This window comes from Mirounga leonina, unplaced genomic scaffold, assembly GCF_011800145.1.
Source record: "Mirounga leonina isolate KUSES-001 unplaced genomic scaffold, KU_Mleo_1.0 Mir_151, whole genome shotgun sequence".
Taxonomy (NCBI): Eukaryota; Metazoa; Chordata; class Mammalia; order Carnivora; family Phocidae; genus Mirounga; species Mirounga leonina.
In genome coordinates, this window is record NW_023270377.1 from 98,637,971 (window position 1) to 98,663,237 (window position 25,267).

The following is a 25,267-nucleotide window of genomic DNA, read 5'->3' on the forward strand; positions in this document are numbered from 1 at the left end:
AATGACATCAGACTCTGGTGGTTACCCACATACAAATTAGCAATGAGAAATTTTATCCTGTATCTCAATGATTGCTTCAAAATAACTTGCCCCATCCTTGAACATGTAAGCAACCCATTAAGAATTATGTCGCCTTCAGAAATCACTACTCCTAAATCATGCTTCTAGTCTTTATGACTGATGAATGGTTACCTTTCCAACAAGGCCTATCAAGAAGCCAACTCAAGCAGAGAGCAAGAGTGATAAAGGAGGGAAGCAGATGGGCTCTGGCTTTTCCCTTTTGAAAGGAAGCCATCTGTGCAATGACAACTTTCATTGACATGTTGTGTAACCGGCAGAGAATATTTCTGGAGAGTTTGTTTTTCTCTTGAAATACTAATGACTGAACTCTTTTAAGAAGCCCTTTTGTGGCTCCAGGAAGGGGTCCTAGCATTCCCCACCTTCCTGTCCACCCCTCACCCATGCACCCACCCAGTCCCCCCTCTGACATTTACCCAATGCTCTGCTCACATGAGGTATGTGGGAGGAGGTGATGAACATGACACAGTCCTTGCCCACAAGGATCTGGACCAGTGAACTGGGGATCAGAGTATGAGAATAGCTGGGGCACAGTCAGGCCTAGGGGAGGCCCAAGGAGAGTCTGGCTCATCAGGGCGTCTAAGGAAGGCTTCACAACAAAGGCTCACGTGAGCTGGATCTTGGCAGGAATGTAGCTTGCTAAGAAGGGAAGACTCATCTCTTCCCTTTGATTAATTTAACTAATAAGAGCTCTCTTCAGCTGCTCATCTGACCATCTTTTCTCAAACAGGGGATGTCCCAGTAGCTTAGCCTACTTTTCATCTTGCTAGAATCCTTCATGATTGTCCTACCCTCATTTTCTTCTTCATCATTAACCCCTAGACTCACCCCCAAATTCAGCAGCGGGTTACCACCCCCTTTCTGGATTCCTCTTTCCTTCCTCAATCTCAGGTTTCTCCTCAGCTACCTACTAGCTGCGTTCCAGTTCTATGCCTCTGTAGTGCATTCCCCTGTCGGACCATGAGATGCTCTTTACTCCTTCTCTTGCTTTGCCCCTCCTTCCATTTCTCTGTTGGGCTAGGACTCTCCCCACGGTTGTCACCAAGGCCACAAATGCATCCTGCTTGCTTTCCACCTGCATGATCTTGGAACAGGAGTTCTTGGATTTAAAGAGTTTGGAGTCTCTCATATACTGTTGGTAGACATAAAAACTGGTAAAATGATTGGTGAATAATTTGATGGTTTCGAGCAAAATAGAAAATGCCTGTATTTTTTTTTTTAATTTTATTTATTTATTTGAGAGAGAGAATGAGATAGAGTGAGCATGAGAGGGGGGAGGGTCAGAAGGAGAAGCAGACTCCCCGCCGAGCAGGGAGCCTGATGCGGACCTCGATCCCGGGACTCCAGGATCATGACCTGAGCCGAAGGCAGTCGCCCAACCAACTGAGCCACCCAGGCGTCCCGAAAATGCCTGTATTTTTGACCCAGCAATTCCACTTTCTAAAATCAATCTTACACAAATACTTACATATTTGCACAAAGATGACTGTACAAAGACGTTCATGGTAGCATAAATTTGCAGTTGGGGGGGAACCCCGAAACAACCTACATACCCATGAACAGGGGACAGGTACAGTAAATTACAGTACATATACACTATGTTGCACTATGAAGTCAATTCGAAACAATGAGGTAGATCTTTATATTCAAAATTTTGGCTTTACCATTAGTAAGCTGTGTGATCACAGGCAAAACTACTTCACTTCTCTGTTTCTAAGTTTCCTTATTCATAAAATGAGGATAAGAGTAGTATCTCCTCCACAAGGATGTTGTGTGAAAAGAATGAGTTAGTTCTTCATCTCCACAGCCTAGTTTTATGCCTAGCACAGAATAGCGCTCAGTGAACATTTGTCAGTCAATAAATGCTATTCTTAAGTCTTGTGATCTTCTAGAACAAGGCTGGCAAATTTTTTTTCAGTTTGGGCCAGATGGTAAATATTTTAGGCTTTGTGAGCCACATTTGGAAAGGGCCAAGTAGTCAATATTTTAGGCTTTCTGGGCCATGTGGTCTCTGCTGCAACTACTTAGTTCTGCCCCTGGAGCTTGAAAGCGGCCACAGAAAGTACGTAAACAAATAGATGTCCATGTATTCCAATAAAACCTTACTTACAAAAACAGGTAGCAGCTGGATTGGCCCAAGGGCTGTACTATGCTAATCCCTGTTTTAGAGCCTCCATTCTAACACAAACATCTTCACTCCTTCCCCAGTTTCTCCCTTCTTGAAGAAAAATTTCATATTACTTGAATGAAATTATAAAAAGAAAACACCAACCTCTTCCAGATGTTTGGTCTTCTGCAGAATCTGCTTGTTCAAGGAGATGACTTTTCGATGATGAAGTTGGGAGGTTCCTAATTTTTCTGGACTTTCTTCAGCTGACAGCTCAGACTGCTGTGGGAAACAGGGAGGGCAAGCCCAAAGGATTTAGTAAGACTACCTCAGTTTACAAAAGACAGACCCATCCCTGCTCACCCTGGGGCAGAGCACTACTCGGCAGCCTGTCAAAACCAAGCCAGAGTGGCCATGGGGTCCTATGCAAAACCCAGGTCCAGAGAAGAAGATTCTGACACAATGATCAAGATCCTTACCAAAGGAATCTGCATTCCTGGCAGAGGGATCAGCATGTGCAGAAGCACAGGAATATGTAACTGTGGTTATGCTGGTATCATATAGGCAACAGGCACCATCAAAGGAAGAACATGGTCATATCAATATCTTTGTAAGACTGCTCTGGAGTTATCAAGAATGATGAAATGATTCACTTTCACTGAAGTATTGTAAATATACGGTCAAAAAGTTTAACCGTTTGGAAGCATTTATCATGAAAAGCAACAGCCTATTAACTTATTTCCCCCCATCCATGGGTCCATTCCCTTTTAACCATTTCTTGTTTCTACTCTTGGTGTTCACAGAGGATAGATCTGAGAGGGATAGAAGTTGCTGACGGGGCAGTAGGAGATTCCTGAAACTGAATGTGAGGAAGGGAGGGAGAAAAAGGGTTGAGCAGGCAGCAGAGACCTGTCAGGCCTCGAAGTGAGTCAGGGAGAGATTTTTGGGTGAATGTAGCAACAGCACTGAGAAACCACACAGAGGAGGAGGTAGCTTGTTAAGGACACAGAACACAAACATCAGCCTCAGGACAAACAAAAGGTCAATCTTATTGTTTTTTTTTTTTAATTTTATTTATTTGACAGAGAGAGAGAGAGAGAGAGCACAAGCAGGGGGAGCAGGCAGAGGGAGAGGGAGAAGCAGGCTCCCTGCTCAGCAGAGAGCCCGATGTGGGGCTTGATCCCAGGACTCTGGGATCATGACCTGAGCTGAAGGCAGTCGCTTAACCACTGAGCCATCCAGGCACCCTTATTGTTAATAGGAGTCCTTCTAATACTTCTTAGATGATCATAAAAGAGCTTAGATGAGCTTTATTAAACACATGCCTATTTCCACCACATTTCCTTTTTGACTGGAAGTATCCCAGTACCAAACTAAGTACTGACTTTAAGCCCAAGTGCAACACAACTATTTGGGTATTCAATTTTTCCTGCATGTTTTAGCAGTGATCATAAGCTTGAAAGTCTGGAAGATCTGCCCATGTTGGGAAAAGAGATGGGAAACTGAAGAGGAGGAGAAATTGGATGGAATAGTCACCATTTATTTTGGTTAAGGATTTCCCTGAATAATTCAGCAGTACTACTAACAGATGATGAGTTTTTGCTGCTTAATGGCTCCGGGGGTGGGGAACAACCAGCAGGATATGGCTGCACAAAACAGTAAGGAATATGGCTTTCCATCTCCTGCACTGGTGGGCCATCAAGGAAATAGAAAAACTAAGCATTTGTTATTGCTACATATCTAGCCTTGAAACCCGGGACTGTGGAAATTGTCAACTAACACACTCCAGCTTATCTGAATCTCTGGGAATTGGAGTTAACTTTTAAAAATACATTTGGTCATATCAAGATATTCACAACCTGTAGTCTAGGGAGGGAGAATTGTTTCTGAAAATGATTTGAATATAAAAAAAGAGGGTGCAGGAAGGACCACTCCCTCTCAATTTCCAAATCACTTGTCAGAAACAGAATTATAATGAGCTAATTATATCTCCTTTACTTTGATGGTGTCACCCTGAACTATGCTATTAATTTGGCCACTTTTGCCTGCTATATATTTAATAGCTTTTTCTTATAGTTCATTTTCAGATTTGGGTTTTAACATCCAACTCAGATTCCTGGACACTGATTTCCTACATGTCTCTGGCATATCCTCAGAGCATTTAACTTAACTCAGAGAATTACATAAGCCTTCTAGCTCATGATTTATTGACATCTGAAATAGAATTAATTCCCTGTTCATTGGAACTACCCCACACGTTATGTCCCTATGTTTGATGTCAGGATTATCTTGAATATCCTGACCTCCTCCAACTTGCCTGTGTGGCTCTGGACCAGATAGAGCTGTGGGCTGGCAGGCTCCAGGGAATCAGTGTTTTGCTTACCCCCCAGACTTCCTCCAGTCTTTGGGGGCAAGCACAATTCATTCAGTGCTGTTCTGCACCTCTGGCCTGGCTTGGATGGTGTCTCCAAGTTTTAGAAGGTTTGCTGATGAACTGCTTTTATGGCCAAGGTCCTAAGACCATGAAAAGTGTTATTTCCTACCGAGCTTCTTTACCTACCTGGCATACATACAACTTTGTTTTAAAATCAAGGCCTCTGACTTCACTTCTAAGAATGCTTCTTACAGGAAAACCAGTAGCTATCTTGCTATCTGGAAAGTAGGTTTCCAGGGTAGTTGGCTATCTCTTTCTTTCTCTTTTTCTTTCTCTTTTACTATCTATCTAGATTTAATTTTTAGCCACATGGTCCCTCAAGACCCTCACAGGGGTCTTTGGGGTCAAAATCTTTTTCATAATACTAAAATGTCATTTTTTTTTCATTTTTTTTTTTTTAAGATTTTATTTATTTATTTGACAGAGAGAGACAAAGTGAGAGAAGGAACACAAGCAGGGGGAGTAGGAGGGGGAGAAGCAGGCTTCCCGCGGAGCAAGATGCCCAGTGTAGGGCTTGATCCCAGGACCGTGGGACCATGACCTGAGCTGAAGGCAGACGCCTAACGACTGAGCCAACCAGGAGCCCCCATTTTTTTCATTCTTATTCTCTCATGATTATACAGTGAGGTTTTCCAGATGTTACATGTCATGTGATAATATCATTGCTTTGATGTTAATATATAAAGCATTTATTATTGTTCTTTGTAAATGAATTAATATGTAAGCTACTGAGACCTCAGTAGTCTTGAAGAGTTCTTAAAGGGTCCTGAAACTGAAAATTTTGAGAACCACTACTTTAATCTAAGGGGCCTGGCTCACTAGAGAATCATGTATTGGTCCCAACCATTGATTAGGGCAGCCTTATTAGGAAGGAACTCCAATCAGTGGAGTGGGCCCATCCACCACTTATATAACATTGAGAGAGGAAAGTTCTTTCACTAGACAGGTGATTCAGAGAACCATACACATAGAGAGAAAATATAGTGCACAGAAAGAACCTTGAAGTCACTCTACAAACTTACTATATCTGTTATGATATGCTCTAAGCAGACATGGGCTTTCAAAATCCTTTCTCTTACTGATAGATAGCAATTCTCATTGCTAAGAGCAGTCCCTTAAATTTGAATCTGCAAAGCATTAATATACGATAATATCAGAACATTAAATGCCATTTCCATATCTGACATTTCTCTAGCCCAATTAAAATGAATAATATGCACATAAACAGGCCCATAGTTCATATGAATTTGTAGGTTCCTCTGTTTGCCTTTGAGTCTAGAGATGGTGCTATGCAAAGTGCTTTGTGTAATGGGAAGTTATTTTTGTGCAGATATAATAATTATTCTAGAGCTGAACTGAAGAGTCTTAACCTAGGCAATGGAAAGCTGATAGCTCTATTTTTCAAACATACTTTTTGTTAAGCAATCTAGAGACTGATAAGGGCAGAAACAGGTCTTTAGAGCAGACTGATAAAGGCAAAAACAGGTTTTTAGAGCATCTGGCATCCTGGTCACTGACAGTCACAGTGAGAAGGAAATTGAAGATGATGAAGTTGATCTGGAAGGATGAGACAAGGCTGGACAGATGGAGAACAGGAGAGGAAACTTTAAAATAAGTCCTTGACAGAAAAAATTTAAATCCTTGGGGCATCTTAACAGATTTCTACATGAAAAGTGTAATATCTCTCCACGAATGCCAATCATCCACAAATAATTCCATTTGTGTTTACACTGGAGGGAGGGCTAAAGAACCAATCTAATTTTGTTCAACAATTTCAGATTAAGAACGTGCTTTCAAAACCGCAGTGTGGATTAAGACGACTTCTAGTGCAGATTCAATGTTTCCTAACAAGTGACAGATATTCACAACTTCCACTGTTAGGGGAACCAGATTTAAATGTCATTCGATAATATTAGTCTTGTTCAAAATAGTAAATTCCTAAGAGAAACAAAAAATGATTACTTTAGCTAGAACTATATACTTTTATAATGAAAGAGACCCCAAGGGTTATCTACATATCAACCTTCTTCCTAAAATAGGAATCTCTCCTATATTACCTCCCTCCCCGTACTAAAATACCGTCCCTAAGCTGTCAGTAAGAAAGATCCCTATCTCATGATACAGTTCTCTGTCCCGAACAGATGGACTTCAGTTTCTGGCACCCTGATGAACCCTTCTATTGAAAGCAAATAAACAGATGATATAAAATATTTTTATTTATTTATTTAGCGTGTGCATACACACAGGAGGTGGGGGGGGGAGGGAGAGAGATAGAATCCCAAGCAGACTCTCTGCTGAGTGCGGAGCCCAACATGGGGCTCAAGCTTAGGACCTTGAGTTCATGACCTGAGCTGAAATCACGAGTCAGATGCTTAACCAAGTGAGCCACCCAAACACCCCAGAATATTTTTTTTTTAAATATTTTACAAAACCTATGAGTGAGCAAGAATGTAAGAAAACCTGCAAGGCCAAAGAGTTAGTGAAAGCAGAGCTCCAGGAAGGTATATATAACCACTGAGGTTGGCTTTTCTCTTGAAAGTACTTGCCAATGCCAGGTGATCTCAAGTGTTGATTTTTATCATTCAATAACCGTTTTGCATAAACAAGTGAAAGAAGAAAAAAAATCTGCAGTGAGAATTTGTAACAGATTGGTCCAGTTCTGTAATTTAAATGCACACACTACGTGGATGGTCCAAAAAACCCATAAGTCAAGACATGTATATGATGGACTTGGGCTGGGGTGTCTCCAGATGCTTGCCAGAAGTAAAAGCAAATCCCCTCTGGAAGAACAGAGATTCAGCTCTAGGCTTCAAAGAATTTCTATTGGTAAATTTCCAGGGCATACGAACTCACAATCAAAATTCGAAAGCATGTACAAAGTATGAGCAAAAAGCCAGCAGAAACCAACAGAATCAGACCTGCAAAGACTCAAACACGTGGGGCGCCTGGGTGGCTCAGTTGGTTAAGCGACTGCCTTTGGCTCAGGTCATGATCCTGGAGTCCTGGGATCGAGTCCTGCATCGGGCTCCCTGCTCAGCGGGGAGACTGCTTCTCCCTCTCCTGCTCCCCCCTCTTGTGCTCTCTCTCACTCTCTCTGTCAAATAAATAAATAAAATCTTAAAAAAAAAAAAAAAGACTCAAACACGTACATGGCCATTCTTCCCTGAAGCAACGGAGATTAAGTGTAATTGCTCTTTCACGTAACAGATTTATCTAAAAGTATCCACAGCTCTTTCCTCTCCCCTTCCTATAAAACACGTCAGGACCCTTCCCCATCTTGGCTACTATCCTCTAGAAATACTCCAGCTGACAAGTGACCTTTTCAAGTACTCTTCAGTGGAGTCTGAGCCCTGCAGATGGGATGGGACTATCACTCACCCTCTTTGCTTCCATTGACGAAACTGGATAAACATTCTTCAATATTCCTGACTCCCACTAATGAAATCCCACGAATCTCAAAGACCCATATTCATGTAACTGCTGAATCTAATAAGGCACAGCTCTGGGTTCCAAGGCAGGCAATATGGTATATCTGCCCAGAAAACACTTAACATTTAGGAGGCATGAACAAAATCCAGAACTTCCCACTTTTATCTCCATGAACTACTGTTAGGTCGGATGGCAGGCTCACCAAATCCTGAATTGGTATGACTGATTTTTCTGAAATGAAATGAACAGTTCATATATACCTTCTTTAACAAATGAATTTGTTTGGGCTCATAATTTCAATCTAAGATATTTTTGAATGTTGATTCTTTTCTCCAGTATGCTAGTCACCTCTTCTTTTTTAGCTTTAAGTGATGTCCAAATCTGACAAAACTAATTCTATGCCTTTATCCAAATTGATAAAGACTCTGAAAGGTACAGGTTGTGCTTTGCAGCTTGAGACAATCCTACCAGGTCGACAATTCATTAGCTGATACCATTGTTTTCTCTTTTTTTATTGTTACTGTGTATTGCATCAGTCCCTCAGATTTTAGGAAATCTTGGAATATTTTAGAAACCCCACATTTAGCATCATTCTCCCCAGATTTATAGGGTTCCTTAATCTCTAAATTCAGATTACAGTTTAAAATCTCTCTCTCCGGGCGCCTGGGTGACTCAGATGGTTAAGCGTCTGCCTTCGGCTCAGGTCATGATCCCAGGGTCTTGGGATCGAGTCCCACATCGGGCTCCCTGCTCCTTGGGAGCCTGCTTCTCCCTCTGCCTCTCTCTCTCTCTCTGTCTGTCTCTCATGAATAAATAAATAAAATCTTTAAAAAAAAAAAAATCTCTCTCTCCCACCTTCCTTTACTTCGCTCAATTAACCTTTACTCAGACCCTATCATGTGTGAGGCACAATGGTAGGTAGTGGGGACATAGAAAGAGACATAGACCTTACCCCTGGACCTCCACAGTCTAGTCAGGGAAAACCGACTCATTCACAAATAAAGGTGTTATCCTCCACATTCTCTCCAAGCCTAAATTGTGCCACAGAGGAAGAGAGAGTTTTGAAAGCTCTTCTTGTTCTGTCTTCTACCTCCCTCCCATTTTTCCTCCCTTCAACAAACGTTCATGAAAACCCTATTATGTTGGGCACTGGGTATATACAATGATCCCAGCCCTCATTTACAGCAAACATCCTAGTCCTGGGAGACAGGTAGAGACAAATGAAAACAGCGCATTGTTAGCAGTGCTTGGAAGGAGACTGCCAGGAGTGGAGCCACACAACATCACGGAAGAGCCCAGCTTAGGAAGGAAAGTCACCCTTCATGGCCACTGGGTGCTTGCAGACACTTGTCGGCCTCTACTGAGCACTTGTTATGCGTTAGGCAACAGAGATACAGAGATGAAAGATGAAATCTTGGCCCTCTGGAAGTTTACAGACTTAGGGTGTGACTTGTCTAACACTCGTGACCTTGTGTGAAGAAATGCAGTCCAGAAGGAAGGAGTATAACGATCAACCCCTGGAAAAAAACAACAACAACCTTTTTTTCTATCTGTGGTCACAGCAGGAGGTTCCTAGGAAGATAACTTCTCCCTTGCCCCATATTTCTTCCCTAGCTCACATGCTAATGCTGCTGGAAAAAATGGTAAAAATGCTTTTCTGTGTTGGGGCTGGCTGATGGGGTTAGAAACATTTCGTATCTAAGCTGACTAGAAACCACACTGGTTCTGATTCAGGCCTGATTCTTATAACAAAGTAGTCAGGGTCTCCCAGCTCCTAAGGTTCCCAAGATCTGCTAATCTCGGCAAGGCCCCTGGGGATCGGTAACTTTCCTCAGTCCCCAGCCCCCTTTAAACTATCCCTTTCCATTTCACCTCAACTGGGTATAGTTGTAAAAAGTCATTCATTGGGGCACCTGGGTGGCTCAGTTGTTAAGCGTCTGCCTTCGGCTCAGGTCATGATCCCAGGGTCCTGGGATTGAGTCCCACATCGGGCTCCCTGCTCCGCGGGAGGCCTGCTTCTCCCTATCCCACTCCCCCTGCTTGTGTTCCCTCTCTCGCTGTGTCTCTCTCTGTCAAATAAATAAAAAAATCTTAAAAAAAAAAAAAAAAGTCATTCATTCTGCCTGTTTATTCCTAGGACAAAAAGTTCAATATCCACTCTACCAACCAGTTGGCTTTGGGCACATACTGACATTTCAAATGGCAACACAAACCAAATAGCAACTGGCATCCCTTTGAGATCACACAGGTTAAATTATTCTGTAACTTCTCTTTTTACAGGCTGACTGACCGCTAACTAGGAGCTCCTGGAGGCAGCATCCTCGTCTTCCTCGTACCTCTGCCCTGCCCCCCACACCTGACGCTGTCTGGGTCGCAGTGTGCACATAACAGGTGTTTGCTGCAGGAGGAAATCATCCCATCTCGGGGCTCAGTTCTGTCAGTCCTCTGGCAGAAAAGAAGTCAAGTCAAAGACTGAAAATATCTCTAAAATGATATCAATTTTCTTTGTAACCGTTTGAAAAAGCTAACTGGAATCGCCCCACCTGGAAATACAAAACCAGGGTAGAGAAACAACAACACAAAGGCAGTTACCTCAAGAGGGTGGATGACATATTAACAACTGACTCTTCTGGGTTAATCCCATCTGATTTAGACAAATTCCCCGAGGAGGCGCCAGCCGCAGCGTGTGCCTAGCATCACTTGGTTTCTAACAGTTCCTACAGGGGTCCACTATCACCCATTCGTTCTTACTCCAGACCGGCTGCCAATCAAGAGGCTGGCGGCCGCCTGGCCCAAACAATTGGTCCCCAGAGGAATATGTGACCTAAGCCATGGCAAACAGAGATCGTCCTTAGGACTTTACGCACAGAAGCGGGGAGGGTGCTAGAAGACTGACAGTCCGTGGTGAAGCTGCCAGGTGGCAACAGAGGAGAGAAACGAAGTGAAGCAAGGGCAGAGAGATGACAGACACAAGCCTGCTGGAGTCCCTGGGACCCCTGCATTCACAGACCTCCCAGTTATGACAGCTGATAAATGTTCCCTTTTTGCTTATACCATTCTGGGCAGCTTCTATCACTTGCAAACAAAAGGCTCCTACACAGCATACTGTCCAGGTGAGCGAGTGCAGAACTTAAGAGGCAGCTTTCTTTGCTGGTTTTGCATCATAGTGGAATATAAATTATCACAGAAGAGAGGGACAAAGTCTAACCAAATGTGGTTGTCTGCACTCTCGAGAGGAGACTTTCTTTCCTTTGTGCTTTTATATGTGCACCCCCGACCATACCCTGGCTATGACCTCTTTTCGGCTACACCCAGCTCTAATTATCTGAGCTCCCCCAGGTGCTCCTAAAAGATAAAATTTCAAGACAGTCTGGGCTTCCGATTAACTGCCAGAGAATGGTCCTCAGAATCAAAAGTTCAGAAGCAACGGTGCCAGAATTTCTTAATTGCCGGAAAGGAACATTTCCGAAACTTATTAAGAAAAAGAATACCTTCCACAAATAAGTCCTTTGATGGCCGAAAATTCATGAAGAAGTTGACAGTCTTCTGGCCAGGATGTTACAATCTAGAGGGTTGTAGGAGATTATTTTCCAGTGATATGAAAAACCACATATGCACACACCCCAAACAGAAACTTCCACAGCTTTTAGCAGCATAGATGTGATTGTGTGTGAGTGCCTGGGCCACACCATTTTCATTTTACTTATTTCTGTGGCTAGTTCCCAACATGACCTGGCCTCTTCTCTCTACTTAGCCCAAGGTAGGCAGCTGGATGGTGAAAGAATCTAATGAGGCTTTTTCACTGCAAGCCTGGAAGGCAGACACGAAGGATGACAGCAAAGGAGGCCTTCCCTGCTTTCCCCTGCAGACGCTCTACCTTGCCAAGGAGACAGGTTTCAAAGTCAAGACAGTCCTGTATATGAACCTGGAACTTCTTAGCTACATGATACTGGACAAGTTACTGAACCCTTTAGTATCTTCATCTGCAAAATGGATATAATATCACATACTTACATACTGAACACCAACATTACCAGGTCCTTGGCAAGGCTCCGAGTTACAGAGAGGAGTAAAACATGGTCCACATACACATAAACAGAGTTTCAGCTGCACATGAGTAAGTATAATGATGAAGGACGCAGAAGATTATATGCAAGGAGGCAGCCCACTGCTCTGAGAATTAATGAGATAATGGTATACAAGGCACCGAGCACAGAGAAGGCACACAGGATAGATTCTTCTGATTCCCCAAGGCAGATGCGTGCTTCTAGATTTACAAAATGTTCTAAGATTCTGTCTCAGGGAGATGCTGACCAAGGAATGATTTAGCTGGCTGTCAAGTATGAAAGTGGTTGAAATGGTACATGGTTGGTTAACATGTGGCATTAGGGAGAGTCCCTACTTGCCCTTCTAGGGACCTGGTACCTTCCCTGGGTCAGCTTCCTTCCCTTTCTTCTGGCTCAGGCTAGTGGGGCATTCCAGAGCAGAAGTGGGTTTTGGACAGTCAGGCTTTTTAGTGCTTTGCAAATCACAGTCACAGACTCTCCTTCCCAATAAAAATGAATGCTAAGATGCAGTGAGCATATTAGACATCAACACGAAAAAGCACAGCAGTGTCTCATCTAGCACATTCTGGGAAGGGCATTACCCTTCGAAAAAAAGGGGAGATGGTGCTCCTTAGCTGAGAGCCTACATGAACTCATGAATTATATATCTGGGAGCTTCTTCACATTCCTCTTCCCTGCTGCTTTACAGGAACCATATTAAATTGAGTTACATATCTCAGAGGTTTGCTTTGAAACACATGGGCTACTTATCATGTTACACTATTATAAGAACTTGCGAACTTTACAAATCAAAGAGAAGCTTGCACATGTGTTTTACCACATTTTTATATCCCAATGCCTGTCAAGTTTCCAACTTGCACCAGGCCGACTGTTTGATTCATTCCTTGGTCACAAAATCATTTTCACTCTTTCATCCTCCCAAAACTATCTTGTCCCTTTCCTTTTCTTCACTAAGCAAAACTCCACCCTGTTCACAGCCTAATTTGGGTTTCTTTCAAGTGCCTCTGATGGCTTCCCTTTGGGGCATCCCTCAATACCATCCCCACTTCCAAGGGATTCATTACTGAAACCCTGAAGGTAAGGGCATGGATTTTAGATAAATTGCCAGTGCCTGGTATCAGCCCAATTCATGGCAGTAAGATTATATATATACATATATATAATTTATTTATTTATTTATTTGACAGAGAGAGACAGCGAGAGAGGGAACACAAGCAGGGGGAGTGGGAAAGGGAGAAGCAGGCTTCCCGCAGAGCAGGGAGCCTGACGCAGGACTCAATCCCAGGACCCTGGGATCATGACCTGAGCTGAAGGCAGACGCTTAACGACTGAGCCACCCAGGCACCCCTCATGGCAGTAAGATTAAAGTGAAAAACATACACACTGTGGTGGACAACCCACAAAGCCCTATCCTTCTGCCTCCTGGTGTTCAGGCCTTTGTGTAAGCTCCTCCCCTGAATGGGGGTGGGACCTGTGACTTGTTTCTAATCAACAGAAGACAGCAAAGTGATGGGATAGATGTGAGTGCATGTACATAGCTATTACAGAGAAGTGTAATGTCTAGCCTATGAGGAGGTGCTCTCCCTTGCTGGCTTTGATGAAACAAGTAGCAATGCTGGGGAAGGCCACATGGCAAGGAACTGAGGGCAGCCTCCAGCTGGCAGCCAGCAAGAGCTGAGGACTTCAGCCAACAGGCTGAATGCTGCTAACAACCACATGAGCTTAGAAGTGGATCCTGCCCCAGTTGAGCCTCAGATGAGAAAGCAGCCCCGGGCAACACCTTCACTGCAATCTTGTGAGAGTCCTAAACAAAGAATCCTGCTAATCTATGCTCAATTGCTGACCCACAGAGACTGTGAGATAATAAATGTGTGTTGTTTTAAGCTCTATGGGCTATGCAGCAATAGATAACTAATTATATGAACAAACAGAGAAAAAGTAAAGTATCCTCTGGCATCTGAAAGCCGACCTGGCATTCTCAGCAAGGCCTTGATGTTGCTGGGAGTTGCCCTGCACATACTTGGTCTTGGTGTTAAACACAGGTAATTCCAAAGAATGTCAACATCACGCAAGGTCTTGAAGATGAAGGCAAAAACACGACCACTCTGTAATCATGTCTGAACATGGACAAAACTTAATCATTGCTCAAATCACAAAAATGGACCAAACATCCCCCTATACTGGCTAATATGAGTACACAGCTTTAACCCTGACTCATTACCCCATCTTTTTAATTTTTTTTTCATTCCTCCATCTTATAAAATTTATTTAGACACTCATCTATAGAATTGCCCTTCCTTAAAACATCCAACACAGAGCAAAGCCCTACCTTCTTGGTCCTTCCCTCAAAACCCCTAAAACAAGCCCAAATCCCGTAGTAAGTCTTTTCTAATGCCTCCTTACTGAGATGCCGTATGGCTTCCCACTGGTGCACAGTCTCCCCCACCAGCACCAACAATAAACCCTACTGTTCAACTACAGTTGTGTTCCTCATGGTCTCTGGTGGGAGGCCACTGATAAAACAAGAGCAAACAATAATGCAAACAACTGCAACAAAGCCAAACATAACGTCACCATGGAACTTGCATAAAATTAGAGGAGTGTAAACCAATAAAGTAAGAAACAGTCCATATACAGTTTAAATTAGATCAAAACCACAAAAATAGAGTAAGCTATCTCTAAGTAAGTATAAAGAAATTATGAATAAATGGTATTAGGAGAGTGGACAGGAGGAGGAAAATTAGCACGGATCCCATTTTAGACTAAATAAAAGTGAACTCCACATAAGTTAAAGAATTAAACATAATCAGTAAAAGATGAACTGAAATGTAATGGATTACTTTACTAGATCCATGGAAAAATGATGACCCTGTCACCTGGAAACAGTAACAAAAAGATCCACTGATTTAGGTACAAATTCCTTGTTTATAATGAAAAGCAATTCAAAAATAAAAGAACAGCCAAGAAATATTTCTGTGATGAAATACATAAATACAGAATACAGACTATATACAAATTTACAAGAAAAACATCACATATCCAAAAGATAAATGAGTACAGGGAATAACAGACAATTTACATGTAGAAAACAGAGTAAACAAAACATGGAACCATGGTCCAACCTCTTGGGTTCAAAGAGGTGCCATTTTATGGTACTAAAGTAGCAAGTTAGACAAATGAACAAAGTTGGAAATGTTGGGCCATGGTGAAGCCCCTTCACCACTGACAGTATTTTATGTTGTTACAACTTATTTGTAAAGCAACAAAGAGAGGTCATAACCCAACATCCAACTCCTAGGAAACCTTTTAGTAGAAACTATCTGCTCAGAGTTTACAACAGTGTTATCCACAATGGCAAACACAAACAAAAGTCGAACAATAAGAAAATGTTTGAGGAATTGGGCTGTATTAACACATGGATTATCCAATATTCAAATAACTGCAAAGGCCAGAAACACAGAAAATGTTTAGGATTTGAAATGACATAAAAAAAAATGCAGACTATAAAAAAGCAAATGAAAGCGACCATTAGCTGAATAGCTATCACGTGCCAGACACTGTTCAAGGCATTTAGTCACATTTTACTTAATCTTCACAACACCCTGACAGCAAAGTAATATTATCCCCATTTTATAGGGGGAGATAGGAGGACAAAGAGGGTTTAAATAAATTGGTCAAGGTCATACAGCTGGGAAGTAGAGGAGACAGATATGAACCAAGATATAACTTCAAATGCTGTCTTTTTAACTATATCACCCTACCTCTTTTAGATATACATGATGGCTGCAACTAGGAATAACCATGGATATGTGGGACAGACCCTGGGGGGTAATATGTAAATGTGAGATGACTGTGATATGGGAATAGGATTAATAGGATTTAATTTTAAAAATCATTACCTTTAATGCTGTATGATCTACAGACATAATGCAAACAACACAGACAGTCAAGCAGTGAACTCTGCACCTCTAATTCTTCATGAGGAGTTTAATTATATATGTTCTTAGAAAGAGACCTGTCCAAAACTACTTCTAATGTCACTCTCTTCTGGAAGAATGGAATGTAGGTAGAGAGTGCAGCCACTGGTGTTGGGTATAGATCACTGTACAAGGGTGAGGAGGGGAAAGTTCAGGGGATAAGAGAACCAGAAGGAGACATGGACATGCAGAGCTGACTAGGGAAAGAGGTAAGCTTCAGGACTCCCAGGCAAGGAGAGGCATACTACCAACAAAGGAGGGTCAGCCTGCTTGCTTTCCCTCTTAAAATAATCTGAGCTCCTATCTGCCTGCAGTGGGTAAGTATGAAGACAAAAGTCAGGGCCCCTGCAGTGAGTGTCCCATCTTCTAGTTGTCTTTTTTTAAAATGGATTCAGCAATGCTGTGTGGCAACATAAGGGCAAATGTAGGCTCATACTCTTGTCATCCACGTGTGTGCCGACCACAAATCAAGAAACTTTCTTCTTGGGGCAATGAATGAATCATTCTCCTCAACTACATTTTCAAGGCTTTTAAGCTGGTTTGTACTTTTAGGATTATCTAAATCCTTTTCCGGTCAAATCTCTGAGGACACTTTGACCACAGTCACCTTTCCTGGGTGGCAAATTGAAACAGAGGACACTTTGGACTCTATGAAAGTTGGATTAGAAAACCCATAGTAAGAAGCACTGACTTGGGAGGGAGGGCATAGGGGAAACATGAGAATCGCACCCCCAGACATTCTAAGCCATTTTACTCACTGTATTGCTCAAAGACCCCTCACTTGGTGGGAGGTGACCATCTGCTGTGTTTACAGTAGGTCATAACTCTCAGTTTCAGGAGACATCCCTTCCCCAAGTACATCATCTGTGCAAAATCACTTCAGAATATTGCACGGAGGGTCAGAGCAGAACTAATTTGTGGTCAAGGTTCTGAGACGGGGAAAGCAAAGCTGGATGTTTCAACAGACATCAACGTTTTAGGGGGATGGATTGAGTATGGCTGGGAAAGGAAGGATGTGAGACAATGCCCTGTAGATCTGATTTTACTGATACTACATCTCAGCCGGACCAGAATCAGTTACATGCAAAATGATTAATCACTGTCTCCCTGAAATAGTCAAGGTCCTGCTGCCCATTCTTAGGATAGAAAAAAATCTAACACTGAAATATGACTTTCAGGCTTTAGTTCATTCTATACCCTTTTAATAAAGTGGAACAAAAAATTTTGCCTTGGGCTTGGCTGAGTTATGGGGTTTGTCTCCTAAGTGGCAAAGCTTATTCTTCGACCCAATCACCAAACTGAGCCCGAGTTATAAGCCTGGTACAGAAGGAAAAATGTCTGTGCTATACCTCAGGAATCAATTTATCAGATGCGATCATTGCTCTGAGAGACAGTTTTCTCTTTATATGTATAGAAAAATTGGCACTACAGAAGAAAATTAACTGAGCTAACGGGCAAATGCTGACGGCTTTGCATGGCATGCATGTTTCTAACAAATGTTGCTGCTGAATTACAACTTGACTCCATCGATGATGCAAAAGGGTTTAGGGACACAGAACAAATCCTGGGGGCATGACCTGAGGCAAAGACTCCAGCCGGGCCCCCACGTACCTTCTCTGCATACTCGGACACAATCTGCTTGATCTCAGCGGAGCAGAGTCCCACGATTTGGCCCACCGAGCTGGCGGTGAGGCGGCTCTGCAATCACAGGGAGAGGGGGTTCTAGGTCATGCTTGTCTTTCACAGAACTGGAAAATCTGAATGCTCTGAGTCGTAGAGCAAAAACAGATAATATTCCCAGGGGGAAGAATACTCTGGCTTTTGTTTAGGTATCCATCAACAAGGAATGGGGAAACAAGCCTTGGGACAAATGTTAAGCCATCTCTCTACCTTCTGAGTCATTTGGTTGATTGTGCCAGATTCTCCCTGGTCCCTGGGTGCCCCTGGGAGATCGTTCTTTACCCCAAATACCCCATCTCAGGGTCTCTTCCTCAGCATTACTGACAGAGCCTGTAGGGAACATGGAGGGCTGACAACTCAGGGGAAAAAGAAGTACAAATGGGAGAGGAACAAGAATCTTAGAACTCTCCAAATATCTTTTAACTACCAAAGCCCTTTCCTGCCCTAAAAAGGAGGGATCCTTTCAAAGCCCTTGGTGAAACCTTTTGGACAGGCCTTGAGCTCTGGAAGACCAACGATAAATGCGGTATTCTATTTTCTACCCAGATGGCGTGGGAAGGAAACAGAAGACGAGGGCTCTTCTGGCATGGGTGGTTATGGAGAGGCAGGGCTGACACGGCTCCTCTACAGAGGGTAGAGGGACCCTCCCAAGGGTCCTTCCAGACCCCCAGAGGTTCCCAAGGATGGCAACGCTATGCACTGGCAGAAAGCTTCCTAAAAGAAAGACCCTAAGGAAAGAGGAAGCATTGAGTGCTGAAAAGACAGGGCTCTGATGAAGGGGGTCCCTCTGGGAGGAGGCCCCCCGGGGCAGCGCAGGGCGGTTCCACGTCCCCACCTCCACACCGCGCCCCCCGCGCAGTCCCCCCTCACCTCCTCATTCGCCATGGCAGTCATCTTGGTCATCAATGACTGAATACGTTGCTGGAAGAGGAATGGGGAAAAGTAGCAGTGAGTGGACCCCAGCACCTAAGGCTTCCGCGACGGGTCTACACAGACCTTTGTGGTACAATCCAAGGGTTGTTTACTTGCTCTCTCATAGTGAGGCTCATGGGGGAAGGGGTGAGAAAAGGAAACTGGAAAGAGTGTGAGAGGCCAGCTAACAGCAGTGTGGGAGGCAGCTAGCCATTTTGCAAAGCTGGGGATGAAGGGGCAATTTCTCCCCAGATGACTGAAACAGAAACCCCAGGGACCTATGTGGGCCACACACCTCTTCAGCAGCTTGAAGCTCATCTTCCTCATGGGCATCAGCTTTTTCCGCAGCCGAGAGCCCTGTGGAAAGTGCCGTCTTCTTGTCCTCAGCCTGAAAAGGAAGATGCAAAAATAGCTGGGCCCTGGAGACGAAGACTCAGTAGAGAAAGGACAACAACACAAAGGGGCACAGATCTGTGAAAGACAACACGCAGATCTGGAAAGGTGAACCGGTCCCTGACAAAGAGTGGGGAATCCAGAGACCTGAGCTTCCAGTCCAACCACAGACCGAGCAGGTCAAGCTCTGGGCCTTGGCCCATGCCTTGCTCCATTGCTGCACTGCTTGCTGATTCAATTCCTATCAGGTCGCACACATTTGCCAGATTTATCCTTTGACTGGGGTTCCCCTTTGCTTTAACACCTTCAAAAGCAAATCACTGCCTAAAGGAGTGTTTTACTCAAATGGCCAGTTGAGACCCATCAGTGGGACATGAAAGTCCTTTAGCAGGTATGGCCAGCATCTACATAAATTAAGCAAAAATAAGAGAACAGGACACATCAGAGTGCTTTGCATGTAGTAAAGGGGTAAGTACTGCTGTGTGAAACTTTTATTTTGGAGGGGTGTGTGTGTGTGTGTGTGTGTGTGTACTGAATCATGATGAAAAATAGAATTCTTACTGCCGAGAGTGGTCAACAAAGTTTAAAAACCACTGGCCTGAAGGATAAACATCGAACTGCTTCACCTGGTGATCAAGTTTTTTGCTCTGGACCCAGCCTCAGGCTCTAAATGTATCCAACACCACGCTCAAGACACCTGGATTAAACGCTGTTTCTCAAACCTGCACAGCAAGTCTAGAGTGCTTGGTGTTAACTCCATCTCTGCACCCACCAGCTGGGTGACCACCGGCTTGCCTTCTCTGGATATCAGGGTCTTCTTGGGTTGAAAAAGAGAACTGGTGGTCTCAGACACCCCCCTTAGACCATCCCAATGCTAGAAGGCCTTTCTATAACCTGCCTGTAACTGACCCCAGGGAACACTGTGAGCTCCTAATTGCCAGGTATACAGGTATCCCCTGCTTCCGAAAGCTCGTGTTTGGCCACTTTGCTTTCACAAAAGACCTACATTGGTACCTATTGTTGCTGACCAAAAGAAATCTGAAAAGGATTTTTGCTTTTACAATAAAAGGTGAAAGTGAAAACAGTTTTCAGTGTTTGTTTAGCTGTGAGCCATTAAGAGGGAGTGTGTAACCTGGGCAGTGAGGGTGGGCTGCCAAGCTCCTCCCCTGGAAATGACACTCAGCATCTCAGCATCAAGCTGCCAGAGCTTAGAGCTGTATCTGAGCATCTGTGCTTTATCTCAATTTATTTTGTGTGTCTGTTAGTAAGGCGTGTATCAGAAAAGCCTAAGAGGTTATTTTTGGGGTCTAGGAATGCTCAAAAAATTTTTTCATATAAATTAATGGCAATTGCTTCTTTGCTTTATACCATTTGGGCTTATAAAAGGCTTTATAGGTACACTCTACTTTGCAATAGTGGAGGAAACCCATATCTGTATTTGTAGACAAGCCCAAGGTGAATACTATTTAATGGGCATCACATGACTTTTCCAATCATAATTAATACACCCAATATCCACATGCACAGACATTCTTTTCAGACTAAATTACATACCAAATTGAATGTACACATCAAATTCTTATTATGTATCAGATGCCACCTGACATATACTCAAATCCAGAAAACACCTTGCTTTGGAGGAAATGACTGTTTAGTTTGGAATAAAAACACCACTGTGGAAAAAGTAAATGACGAGAAGACCAAGAAAGAAGCTATCCTAATCGATGATAAATAAATAAACGCCACTGATAAAATAGCTAGTGCTTACTAAATATCTCCTGTGTGATGAGTCAGTCTTCCCACCAATGCTGCGAGCTAAGGCACAGCGAGTCGGTACACCGTCCGAAGTCATGCAGGGGAGGGATCTGAAACCAGCCAGCCTGGCTTCAGCACACACGCTCCCAGTCACCATCCGTGCCCTCCGCTGACTGAGACAGCAACCACCACGTAACGTGGTGAGAGGCTGGGAGCCAGGGCAGGCTTTCTGGAGGGACTGAAGGATAGGGGTTCTGGACAGACGGGGGCGGGGGGTAGCCGGAGAACAGAGCAGAGGGAGGAAGTGTCCAATGCAAGAAACTCTGGGCGTCTGCTGGGGAATGAGGAAAAAAAGGGTACCCAAAGATCTCGGACTCTAGGACTCTGCTTTTTAAGAGGCCACTGACAACTTTAGTTAGCACTTCATTATTTAAAAGCCTGTGGTCAAGAGCACAGGCTTTGATGTCACACAGACCTGCCTGGGCTCAGATTCTTATTATGGCACTTTAAGGGCTTACGTGATCTTGGACAAATCCCGGAGCCTCTTTGAGCCTCACAGCTTTCTGACCTCGGCTTTTCTGAAAAAAGGTAGTGTCTTCTTCATAGAGTTGTTCAGAGAAGTAAGTGAAAAAAAAAAAATACATGCAGAGCCCTGAACAAAGGGCCTGAGACACAGTAAGGGTTTGGCACTGTAAGATTTACATGACTGCCCTGCAGCCAACAATTAAGGGTCATCAATAAATATATAAATTAAGGGAGATTTCTGAGACTGCTCTGTGAAGTTAGAAACGCCACCTTGACTTACCTGAGTTTTCCACACTAGGTTGTCTTAGGGCAGGCCTGCAATACATGGCTGTGTTCTATGTCACTGGCAGCACCTGCTCACACCTGTCTAGGGTCTCCCTCATCAAGGGGGCAGTGCTCAGTACCCTGAAGCGGACTTCCTCTTCACACCTCTGGAGTTAGGAGAGCCCACCTAGTTGGCCCTGGGGCCATGATTCCCATCACCCTTCACTTCCAGGCCTTCCATGAGGCTGCTGCTCTCTGGCCTGCAAAGGTAGCATGCTGCAGCTACGAGAAGGGAGATGCAGGGGCCCAGGGTAGCTGCCACATCCCCGCTGCCCAGGGTTGCCCAGGGACCAGAGCCTGGTGCGCCACAGTGCCGCCATCCCCCCGACTCTTGCTAGACAGGCGGCCTGTCAGGGTCAGACAGAGGCAAAGGGGAGGGGCGCTTCCATCTCTCCAATGTTCTCTCCCGTTATCCTTGCTTTTCTTACCTTCTCTGTTTTGCTCTGGCGGCTAAATCCGTATCTCCTGCAGGCCACAAAAAAGGGGAGTTCAATTACTATTCAAAAGTCACACAAATTTGGCCAATGCATTTTGGTTGGATTTTTATATGAAAAGCACCAAAGAAAATTTAGACCATATGGTAACTGGAGAAAAGGTCTTAAGTGCCTGAACCACAGACATATTCCACTGTTTTTGAATAAAGGACCAGCCATTCTATTTGCCACACGAATACTATAAATGGGAATTCTCAGAGGGCGCAGAGTGCAATATTCTCTTTAAGTGTAACCATTACTCTTTGATTTAGGAGCTGTATTTCAGGCCCACAGTTTAAGCTAAAAGCCTTAAAACTTTCTGTATAAACAAATGTGAGTATATTTGCTCGGGCTAAGGATGCTCTCTAATGATTATGTTCAGAACCTGGAGTCCGGCCCATTTTCCATTCTCAGACGTAGCCCAAGCATGATGCCAACAATGTTATGTGTTCACTTCAGGCAACCTTAAATTCAAAGAAACTCACAAATGCACCTTAGTTTAAATTAGTTTATTTTTAGGTTCTTTTTTTTTAAAGCAAGTGTAACAATGCAAAAACCATTCGACCTAAAACAAAAAGCATGATGCAAAACACCACACCTCACTTACCTCAAGTAGTTTCTAAAGAGATAAAGGTACATGCGGCCATTTAAGAAAAGCAAATGAAGGACCCCTGCTCTACCCTCGCTCATGCCATGCCTCACCCGCTGGGCTGGTGCGCTGGTCCCCAGCCTCACTGCACCCCCACTCTTCCTCACTCCCTCTCCAGCTTCCCGGTGGCCTCATATACACGCGTCAATGGCGGGCCTCTTCCCTCTGGGCACCTTCATTAGGGCTTCCCTTCCATGGCTATGCCTAGCAACCTCCTAGCCTCACCTCCTCACCTGACAAGCTCCTGTGCATCCACGGCCTGACAGAGAGCTGTGCACACACTGTGCCCTTCTCCTACTTTCCATCCGCGCCCACACCTCAGCTCTCAAGCCACCTCCTCTGCACGTGTTCCCCCCACCTCCCAGATGGCGATCACGTCCAACAGTCTGTGTGCCTGTCTGCATCCTTTTCCCAGACGGCATGGGAGCTACTTTTTTTTACATTTTGTATTTCTAATGTATGTTGAACAAATAAACTCAACAGAAGTGGAAGAACATGCAGGAATCAAGAAGCCAAAGCATCACCTAGCCTTGTAGTAGGCTGTCATATAACTGGAGAGACCACAGAGTCCCACCCGGGCAGTGTGCCCATTCATTCAGCATAAATGTCCAGGTACGAAGTGCAGCCAACTGAAGGTAAATTCGGAGTGTCCATACACAGTTTCTAAAGGACCCTAGGACAGATTCTGCGCATTAGTTTCACAATATCTACTACATCTTCCTATACTGCAGAGGCTGGGAAACAAAAGACTCTATTTTCTTTTTCTTTTTTTTTTTTTTTTAGTGGGGCGGAAGGGCAGAGGGAGAGGGAGAGAGAGAATCTCCAGCAGGCTCCACTCTGAGTGCGGAGCCCGAGGCAGGCCTCCATCTCAGGACCCTGGGATCATGACCTGAGCCAAAATCAAGTTGGACGCTTAACCGACGCTTAACCGACTGAGCCACCCAGGAGCCCCAAAGACTCTATTTTCTCTACTCCCTTGCACCCAGGGGTTGGGATGCGACATAGGCCCCACCAATCAGCTGCACTTCCTGGCAATGTGAATGTGCAGTAGCCAGCTGAGCACACAGGTGTTGTGCTGCTGTGGATCACAGAGGTGACCTGGCTCTGGGGCCACCAGCTGTGGTGGCAGCATCCTGATTTGGGCCGAGGTGGCATGGTTTTTGTCAGCAGCCGTGAGGCCGGCGTCCCCACCCCACAGGCCACCAGCTGGCTGCCCCACGGTGGAAGCAGAAGCAGCATCCTTGGGAGGCCCGGTTCCGATGTGCTGCCTGGGAAGTGACCCCGGTTCAGCCTGGATCCCACCTCTCAAACCTTCCCAAGGATCCATGGAGTCAACCCCTGTTGCTGAAACTAGCTGGAGGAACCCTGGTTGGTCAGAACCCTGACCAATAGAGGGTCTTACCACAGTTCTCCACTCCTAGAAGTAACCTTGCACCTTGGGTGTTCCTTCGTTTTCCAGGTGTTTAGTCTGTGGAGACCCGTAGGGCAGACGACATACCCTCAGGCAGAGAGTCCTCATCTAAGGACCCAAAACTTTTTGGATTTTCCAAATAAAGCAGTAAACAACTAAATGTGAGTGACTCAGTTACTGCCCCTCCTACTCCTTTGTAAAGACACAGGTTGTGGGAAGACCCTTCTGACCACCCAAAGGCCTAGGTTAGGAACCAGTGCGCTCATCCCACAGGCTACAATAATTACATCTAATCCTATAAATCTGTCTGTTGAGCTCCTGGAGGGAGTGCTTCACTCATTTTTTTTTTTAATCGTTTTTTAAACTGAGATATGATTTGTATCACATAAAATTTACCATTTGAAACTATATACTCCAGTGGTTTTTAGTGGATTCACTATTTGTTCAACCATCACCACTATCGAATTCCAGAACAGTTCCATCACTCCAGAAAGAAACGCCATACCTATCAGCAGTTAGTCCCAATTCCCCCTCTCCAGTCCCTGGCTACCACTCATTGGTTTTCTGTCATTTGATGGATTCGCCTATTCTGGACATAATCATATTTACAGAATCTTAGGTGTCCGTCTATAACTGGCTTCTTCACTTAGCATGTTTCAGACAGCTCCATTCGCTTTTGTACCCACAGCACCTAGGACAGCGCTTGGCACATAGTAGGTACTCAATAAATGTATGCTGAATGAGTAGAGTCCATCTGATTTTTCTGAAGGTCTCCTTCACCACGTGACATGGTGAGAAGGCTTCCATGACAAAGAGCTGTCCTCGGTCGCCTATTAATGCCTGCCTCATTATGTTCACTGGTCAAGATGTCTCTGGGAGACTTCCATGTTGTTTGAGCTTCACCAGGAGAACATGGTATCCCTTTCTGGCCTATCATCCCTCACAAAGAACAAGGGGATGCTTCAACTTATTTCTATTACAAAGCATTTACTTCTATCTTTCATAGGTATGCTGCTCTACCCTCCCACCTCCCTCTCCTCTTGCCCTGTCTGC

The 25,267-nt window shown here is 44.2% G+C and overlaps 1 protein-coding gene across 2 annotated transcripts in view; it reads right to left on the reverse strand.

Moving 5' to 3' along the window:
• Positions 1–25,267, reverse strand: part of CCDC93 (coiled-coil domain containing 93) — an 88,823-nt gene that overhangs the window by 29,295 nt on the left and 34,261 nt on the right. For both annotated transcript variants that reach the window (XM_035008169.1, XM_035008168.1), the window contains 5 exons: positions 22,110–22,146; positions 18,980–19,072; positions 18,643–18,693; positions 17,704–17,790; positions 2,351–2,467 (listed from right to left, as the gene is read on the reverse strand). In XM_035008169.1, coding sequence (XP_034864060.1) covers positions 2,351–2,467; positions 17,704–17,790; positions 18,643–18,693; positions 18,980–19,072; positions 22,110–22,146 — 385 coding nt within the window. The remainder of the gene's footprint in view (positions 1–2,350; positions 2,468–17,703; positions 17,791–18,642; positions 18,694–18,979; positions 19,073–22,109; positions 22,147–25,267) is intronic.